At 34.9% G+C, this 8686-nt stretch overlaps 2 protein-coding genes across 4 annotated transcripts; both read right to left on the bottom strand.

The window, feature by feature from the left end:
* Positions 1–2641, bottom strand: LOC136274652 (tripartite motif-containing protein 2-like). Of its 2 annotated transcripts, XM_066082024.1 has the most exons (3): positions 2466–2641; positions 2136–2178; positions 1–2020 (listed from the first exon to the last, which is right to left on the bottom strand). In XM_066082024.1, exon 3 carries the CDS (start codon positions 2011–2013, stop codon positions 349–351), a length of 1665 nt encoding a protein of 554 aa, XP_065938096.1. In that variant the 5' UTR covers positions 2014–2020; positions 2136–2178; positions 2466–2641; the 3' UTR covers positions 1–348. The 2 variants fall into 2 exon arrangements, with proteins under 2 accessions (XP_065938096.1, XP_065938097.1); XM_066082025.1 differs by lacking the exon at positions 2136–2178 and having other exon boundaries at positions 2466–2640.
* Positions 2642–3697: 1056 nt separating this feature from the next.
* LOC105334338 (glutathione S-transferase 1) lies at positions 3698–7874 on the bottom strand. 2 transcript variants are annotated; one of them, XM_066082032.1, is made up of 5 exons: positions 7407–7762; positions 5944–6039; positions 5256–5371; positions 4870–4974; positions 3698–4241 (listed from the first exon to the last, which is right to left on the bottom strand). In XM_066082032.1, the coding sequence occupies exons 1-5, from the start codon at positions 7537–7539 to the stop codon at positions 4077–4079; spliced, it is 615 nt and encodes a 204-aa protein (XP_065938104.1). In that variant the 5' UTR covers positions 7540–7762; the 3' UTR covers positions 3698–4076. The 2 variants fall into 2 exon arrangements, with proteins under 2 accessions (XP_065938104.1, XP_065938105.1); XM_066082033.1 differs by lacking the exon at positions 5944–6039 and having other exon boundaries at positions 7407–7874.
* Between the last annotated feature and the right edge of the window lie 812 nt (positions 7875–8686).

Genomic DNA, 8686 nt, shown 5'->3' with positions numbered 1-8686 from the left:
TACTGTTTGATAGAATATCACATTCACTATACACATGTATATACACAATGCACAATGTACATGTAGTTATCGGTATTACACATGATATGAATTCTGAGTCCAGTGGTACAATGTATCTTTAAAACACACTTTTAATTGTTCAAAACAATCTAGGACATTGGCAAATTCCATCTAAAATAAAACCACATGTACACTTTTTACTACCACATTTTACTGATTAAAACATGAATGAACATATTAATTACATGTAAGTATGATGAAATTCGTATTGTATCTTATTGAATTATTCAGTGAAAAGATTAGAAAATGGCAGTCATGTTTGTTGGCATCAAACACAAATTACAGTATCTATTTCGAATATTTGATTTTCTTTACATTGCCTTTGCTGTACTCACACACAAACAGATTGTCATTATTGTCCACACATAAACCAAAAGGTTCCTCCATATCACAGTTATCAATGTAACGGAGAAACTGTCCATTCTGATCCAGAATGTGGATACAATAATTGTCAATGTCTGCTGTCAGGATACGACTCTGGCTGTCTGTTGTGATACCAAAGGGTCCAAATGGTTCATTTTTGGTAACTGAGGGATGACCGGTGTATCTCCATCTGAGTTTCCCGTCCTGATTAACCACCACTACTGCACCAGCCTTACTGTCAGCTACACAGATGTCATGGTTTCTGTTCTCTGTGATGTATTTAATCTTACCATTCCCTGAGTACAGAGGTTTACCTTTATCATCAAATTGAATTCTTTGTTTCTCTGTAGATCCCGAGTAACGGACAACTTTTGATTGAGTGTAATCATAACTGTACATGGTAACCAGGAGATCACCAGTGGAGGTGACACACAACTGACTAGGCACCCAATTATGTAATCTGATCAACTCTTTCGTCTGTTTGTTCTTTACTTTATTTACTGTCAGTGATGCCCCATTAGCATACAGTAGATCCCCATCACTGTCTACAGCTATATCATTGGGGAATATACCTGATTTTTGTTTGATTGTCTGGAGGAGTGACCCTTTACTGTTGAAGCATTTGATATCATTGGTCTTTCCACTCGTCCATATATTACCATCATTCAGACAGGTCACATTGCGTAGTTTTTCATGCCCAGTCTGTATTGTGGCAACAAGCTCTGGTTCATCCAGTAGTTCTCTGACTGAAGTAGTAGGTTGGTTCAATGACAAGTTTTTTCCTTCAGTAGCAGTAGATGACGAGGTGATCTGTCCAAACAAACTATACAGCTTCTCACGGTCTATCGGTTTTGGAATGAATTTTGGCAGTGATACCTTAACCTTGGGTGGAAGCTTGCTGAACACTCTGATCTTAGAGTTGTATTTAATGGCAGGAGATACTTCGGTGGATTTCTCAATTTCTTTAATGGCCAGAAGTGATTGCTTTATGAGAGACTGTATCTGTTTGATTTCATCCAAATGTTTATGTAAAATGTCTCTGTGTTTCACTTTTATCTTGTTTATTTCAGTTTTCATTTTGTTGATGATGATGTCAACTTCTCTGTGCCATTGCTCTCCTTGTTTGGACATTGTTGTTGTAAGTTTTTCATATCCTCCATCCAGGTTGGCAAGCTGATTTTCCAGGTCGCGTGCAATTTCTTCATATGTAGGAGAAATAGTGTTTACTAACTCTTCTGTATCCTTTTCAATATTTTCTTTCTGTGCCTTGTAAACAGTTGATATATCTACGAATGTATGTCCCCTGTGTTGTTCAGATGCAGTACAAGAAGAACAAACCAAAATGTTGTTGCAATTTTTGCACTGGAATTCACAATTTTTGTGTGGATGTATTTCACATTTTGGATAAATGAGAGTTGATCTTCGTTCTTGAAAAGGGACTATTTTATGTTTATCACATCCATCTGAGATGTGATCTACTACACAGGGCTTGCAGAGGTTGACATGACAAAAGTCACAGTAGCTGTGTACTATGGCGGTCTCACAAAGGTCACATCGGTGTACATCCTGGGCACTAGTACGGGGATCCATAGTTAATCTACGAAAAAAAAATGAAGATTGTTTGCTAATGTTATAGACAAAGATGTGTTCTTTGATGACAAGAAATTCTACAGCAAGCTATTGGCGTTTTTTAATAAAAAAAAATATATTACTATTCGCCATGTTATCCGAGTTATTCCCTTTCCTCGCCTTGGTCTGTTGGTTGCGAAAAAAATCTTAGTAATCATATTTCATACTTCTATCAATCAGTTTTTTTATCCGCGAATAAAAAATAGATCAGTAGTTTATTTCAGAAAAAAAATATATACAGTACAGTTGCATCAAAAGTGAAAGTAGTTTTACAATAGAATATTATTCATTACAAATAAATATTAGGCCTAGGCCTATTCCAAATATTGCTTAATATATATTTGATAACAATTTTATAAACGACTCTCGACGCATGGTGAGTTGACTGAGAAATTTAAAAGAGGAATACATACCGTGCTCAAATCTATCTACCTTCTCTACAAAACATGGCTGTACGGATCGAATCACCTGACAACGTCAATTCACTCGAGTTACCTCCCGTACCTCATATTGAGTATTCTACTTTTTGTAAATAAACTCTGTTAATAATAGTTAATTTCCTCATTGCCCTGTTAGAATTTAACAATCGCTACTCCTTTAGTTACACTTTCTATACTCAGTTCTGCAGTACAAATGTTTATTAAGTTGAATTGAATACTCAATTTATAGTAAACTTATTTGATTCTGCCATTTTGAATAAATATTTTCAATGGTATAGATCCATTGCCAGTCTGTAGAAATATACGACGGTTTATAATATAATTATTTATATTCATATGTACATGAACCTTAGATAGAATGTTCTATCGTTAAAATGACAGATGTCCTACGGAGCCTGGACACGGTAAGATTATACTTACTACATGTACCTCAACAGCTTCGGTCATGATGAATAGAGAATCGAGATGCTATGTGGATAGCATGGACACGTTTTGCTTAATAAGAATAAGGTACTATTTGCAAAACACAATCGTTGAATAAAACCTAAGAAATTCAATCTTTGATTGTCATTTTTTATTCTACCCACTTTAAAGTATTTTTTGTTAATTATGAACAACACAATAAAAAGCTATCTATTAAGTGAGTTTTGCATTTTCATATTTTAAAGTGCGCTTCTCTCATACCCACACCAAGGGAAAAAAATCAATTGATGAAATTTACTTTATTGTGTATATATGTGATATAATAAGTTAGTTAAATCCTACTCCGAGCCAGGAAGGCGCAAAGGGACGGTGATTATCTCCGGTTTACGCAGTGCTTCAGCGGATGAGAGACAAGGAGAGACCCTTATATTGCAGGTTAACCCACACCTCACGCCTGTACCCAGTGGCAGCTGGGTGGACTGAGACAGTGTAGATAAAGTGATTTGTCTACGGACACAACATATACATGTAATATGCAGCAATTTACCAACGTGCGACTCGAACTAACGACTAACGCCGGTCATGTATTGTATGTATTTCTGCAGTTGTTACTTCCATACCCTCATGAATCACCAAAGAAAGCATTTTATTGTTTAAATAATACGCGGAAAAAGGGAGTTTTCGGACGACTGTTATATATTTGGAAAAAATGTAGTTCGGGATTAAAATTTATTCTTAAAAGTAGCAAAAAGCAACTAATAAATTGAAAAGTCATAATTTCTGTCAATTTTATTTAAATTTTATAAAATGTAGTACCATGAATATACAACTGCGTAACCTTAACATATAAATAATTAATATCATAAAACAATATCTGGCGCTGTATACATGTAGATTGTATGTCAGGGTAGGGCAGCAGAGTTGATCACGTTTCACAATACCATGTATACTAGAAAACATCAATGCTCAAAATCAAAGTGGTAAATACATGTTTGTATAGATTTTATGTCTGTGAAGAGCTTTGACGATGATGTTTTCGAAATACCGTTACTACACTGTTTGACGTCGGATAAATGTACCAACTTAACTGAGCCGAATTTAAAAAGTGAAATTCTTTCACGTGTCTACAAAATATTGGATACAAGGATGTGGACAAAACTCTCAGAACAGGGTGACCGGTCGATTTTCTAGATATCTCTTGACGTTTGGTATGCTCGCCACCTTCTGCCTATGCGTCTGAAGTTGTGGAAAGTTCTTGATGAGATCTGGATAATCTCGCGTATGAATCTCCATGACGTCATATACGGCGAGATCACCCAACGTTAGCTAAAAAGATGAAAATAGATGCTGGACTGTATTATATTACAAGTTAAGATTGTTTAAATTCAAAACATCTACAAAAAAAAAATTGACATTTTAAGAAATTAATTGATTTTGATTAATTATTGTTTCGCACAAAATTACAACTTCATTTTTAATAATTGCAGCGATTATAGAATATGGGTTTTTAACTTTGTCATTATATAATCATTTTATTTATTTATTTATTTTACTTAAACACCTTTAATAGCCCCCCCCCCCCCCCGGTCAAGACTCGATAATATTTGATAAATTATCGATATTCTTTGTTAATGTTGATTGGATGCACAATCGTAAATATATTCAATATGCATGACACAATAAGGCAGTATCAATGTGATTTGCATGTACAGTAATATTAACGTTCGAGGTTTTCAAGAATTGTTTTCTTTTTTCATGGATCTTTGTATCTTATCACACAAAGAAGAAAAGTAGATACGTACATATACCTCAGATTTATGTCACCAAATCCATGCCATAATACTGGGACAAGCTTAAACTAATGTATTGTGAAAAATGAGACTAAGATCAAATTTGCATACATTTGTGCATGATATGAAAATAAATTTATGAAGCATATGTTTAAAAAACATACTCCGTCTCCAACCATATATCCTGAAGAATTGGAACTCAGTGTGTCCTGGAAAATTTTCCATAATTTTGGGACGATTTCTTCGACCAACTTCTTCTGTAGCTCAGCCTTTAAAAAGATAAACAGAGATCACACCTTCAGAATATACACAGTGTTTTTGTGTGTGTGTGGGGGGGGGGGGGGGAGGATAATCATAGGAAAACCCCTTTTGATGGTATGATAATAAGTATATGAAAACTTTAAATATCAAGAATTTTGGTATGGCTTAAGGCTTGAAATTGGCAATATTTAACAACTAAATCGTAAAAAAGATTAATTTCAAACATCGATCGTTAACATAATCATCATTTTGTGGGTGTGTGTGGTGGGGGGGGGGGGTGTAAAATTACTTTTTTGGTCTCATCCGCCTCTCGGAAGACCTTCACCCATTCCGCTCGCAAGTCTTCTGTCGTCTGGACGATGACATCGCACTGCGCTTGCTCCAAATTAGTTTTCCCGCTAAGACCTAAACGAGGATGTTATCCATATTGAATTACCGGAATGTTAATACACTAAAATGAAATAATAAAGCTGTCGACATCGGGGAAAATTGGGGGGGGGGCGAAGCCCTCCTCATTTAACGTGGTTAAAATTTCACTTAACTAAGTCTTTTAATCCAGGAAAAATTAACTTTAGCAGTAGAATTCTAAAACTTGTTTAAATTTTACACTGCACCGCAGTTAACCTGACATCCCTTCTTAACACCTTATACCCCCCCCCCTCCCCCACAAAAGATTAGAATTTTGAGGACTGACGAAAATGGATTTTTAATTCGGAAAATCAACCTGAGAATTCTAAAAATAGTTATAAATACAATGTACCGCGATTAACCTTACAACCCCACCCCATCCCCACTCCTCCGCCCCCACTCTGCTGCACATTGAGTTTGTATTCCACGCTTACGAACAAGAATAATTACATGAATGTATGAACAGACGTAAAAAAAAAAAGAACTCCACATCTACAAAACGCCTCTACTGTGTATATAACAAAACTTTGAAATACGTTCACTTCATAATTTTCAAAATTCTTTCTCACCAAATTCTCGAGCCAGAAACCTTGCTATCGCCAGACTTTGGGGCAAAGTGGCTGCGTCGTCAATCGTTAGAATGGGTAGCTGCCCCTGAGGCGTTTCTAAAAATAAATTAAACAACACCATGCATTATGTACACTTTATATATGCACATATACATGAATATTTGGCTTTTATACATATTCTATATATTGTGCTCTATTAGATAATACGATCTTAACAAAAATTTTAACATGTCGTGTATTTGTTCCGCGTCTTATTAATCGATACAAATAAATGTCAATCAGTAAAAAAAAATAGAAAATGATCCTCCCTTATATACATGTATGTTGATGAATATAAATAATTATGATTCTCAGTTTTAGAATAAAAAGTGATTTAGTGGGTTATATTTTTTATTAAAAAAAGGGGGGGGGGGCAGTGCACCTGCACCAAGACAATAGAACCTGAAAGGGTAATCGACACATGCATGTTCCTTCTTACATGTAGGTGGATTCTTTAGACTTTAAAAGATTAAAAAAAAATAAAGTGGCCTGCCCATGTGTTTAAATAGGAAAGAAACACAAAACTGTTATTTCAAATATTTCTTTTCCTTTTTTGTCATCAATTAGTTTTGCATGTATAATGTACACATTTACGTCATCAGTGGTATATGAACAGTCATGTAGTTGTGTGCGACATGATAATTGTGCTTTAAATTTATTACTTTGTTCAGCATGCACACTATAGTCATTAATTTACGGTGCATGGTTTTGTACATATAGGTGCCTTGCTCGATCTTCTTTTTTAACAAAAGAAAAAATGTTACCCAAAGACTATCAGTCATTCGAAATATCGATATTATCATTGATGATTCCCTCCCCCCCTTTTTCATTCTCTTTCATCTTGCACCAGGTGCTACTTGTAGCGTGCAATCAATCGAAGCATGAAATTAAAACGTTTTGAAAAATTAATTTACGTTTCTCATTCATCAATGGATTCGATGCATGGTTAAATCCAATTAGTCAACAATTCTGTCTGTAGAGGAATTCTTATCACAAGAAGAAATTCGCGCTTTATCGTATTCAATCATATACGTTTTAATGTTAAATACAAAAATGATAATTAACATAATTCAATGTTAGCATTTCTAAGTAATTACAAATAATGAATGTATAAATTCTATGGATATAACAATGAGTATTCTACTTGTGTACAAATTTCAAGCTTTATATAAATTATATTCACAAATAGTATTCTCGTGATATGAACGATATTTTTCTCTCAGACTAAATGACAAAACGAACAATAATCATCATCTGAATAATTTAATATGCGGGCGTTTGAACTGCACAATATCTGTACGAATCCCTCCCCTCCACCCGCTTAAGAAATATGAAGAAATGTAACTGAAAAATGGTTGTATGCACAGAAATATGAGGTTAGGTATTTTACAACGTCGGGTGTCTTTAATTATGTGAGAACTTACTTGGTTTAAGCGCTGGCCAATCTTCGCGTTTAATTCTGTCGTCTGCGTACTGTACGCCAGCGGCGGCAAACAGCAAACGTGAAATCTCCGCTCTTCCTCGAATGTCAAAATACGTCAGTTTGTAATTCTTCATGTTGATTCCAAAACACAAAATAAGACACACAGCCGCATAAAAATGAATGATATTGAATATATGAGTTACCTGTCGATATTTATATGTTACAGGTGTAATTAGCCTTCAAATAACTTGATAATGGGACATAGGTTACGTGTTAGCGACATTCCTTGCAGAGATATTCGTTACCTGATGGCATGACCCTTACAGGTTTTTATTTACAAATTATCGAGGCTCTCCGCGGGTCCCTAAAAGATAACCACCCACCCAAGAGGATGATAAAATAATTTCGTGACTTCATTTTCGTAAATGACGTGCAAGATAATGCGCTTCCGGTTGTGATTTTTCTCTTAGTGAGTTTGTCTCTTAATATATCCGGCACAAACTACAGTTGTTGAATTAAAGAAAATTCTCCCTTGAACATCTTATTAAATCCGATGTTAGAAAGTTTATCGGACGCAGATAGCACTATTGACACTGCAAGCTTTATCAAAGCCATTAAGAAAATCTTGTCCGCAACAACGGCAAACAAATCGACACACTTGAAACCTTTCAAGGGATTCTTCAATTTGTCCGAGGCCATCTCTATATTATTATATTGTTGCCAGCAATTAATTGCACAGCGAATTAAAAATTCTGTATGTAAATTTACATTTGATCTTACTTTTTCTTACATTGTAACGGGATTATCTACACGTTATTGTCAAACTCAACAGGGAAATATGCTAAAAATGGTCACGATTTTGGTCAAATTTGATTTTTCTATTTTTATCGTTTACAGTGCTTATTTAAGTAACTAAAGGCATTCCTAATAATCAACCAAAATTTGAGAGCTATGGGCAATATACAGAACTCAGAATTTTTATTATGTAAACAAAGCTTGTGCCACGTTTTTGTGAACATTGAATGAATAATAAAACACATGTACCGTTAAAAGTTCTTTTCCAAGCTGATCTTTTTTTCTGCTGCATATTTAGTTTTTTTTATTTACATTAATGAATATTGTTATGCGGGATAAATATTTACCCCGTTTAATTTAGAATACGCCCCTTTCGCCATCCTTGTCAGTGGGCGAAATTTAGACTGACCGAATACTCATGTCTCAAATTATCTCTCTCTAATAAACAAAACTTTGTCTGGGCGAATTCAGGACGGGACGAAACCG

The sequence above is a fragment of the Magallana gigas genome, chromosome 4, assembly GCF_963853765.1.
Source record: "Magallana gigas chromosome 4, xbMagGiga1.1, whole genome shotgun sequence".
Classification (NCBI taxonomy): domain Eukaryota; kingdom Metazoa; phylum Mollusca; class Bivalvia; order Ostreida; family Ostreidae; genus Magallana; species Magallana gigas.
The sequence above is the reverse complement of the archived record's forward strand: the minus strand, read 5'-3'. Positions and strand labels throughout refer to the sequence as shown.

Coding starts and splice junctions, on each gene's coding strand:
- LOC136274652 (XM_066082024.1), bottom strand. CDS start 2,013: ATGGATCCCCGTACTAGTGCCCAGGATGTACACCGATGTGACCTTTGT.
- LOC105334338 (XM_066082032.1), bottom strand. CDS start 7,539: ATGAAGAATTACAAACTGACGTATTTTGACATTCGAGGAAGAGCGGAG. Junction 6,040..7,406: donor TTGGCCAGCGCTTAAACCAA/GTAAGTTCTCAC, acceptor ATTTATTTTTAG/AAACGCCTCAGGGGCAGCTA. Junction 4,975..5,255: donor AGGCGGATGAGACCAAAAAA/GTAATTTTACAC, acceptor ATCTTTTTAAAG/GCTGAGCTACAGAAGAAGTT.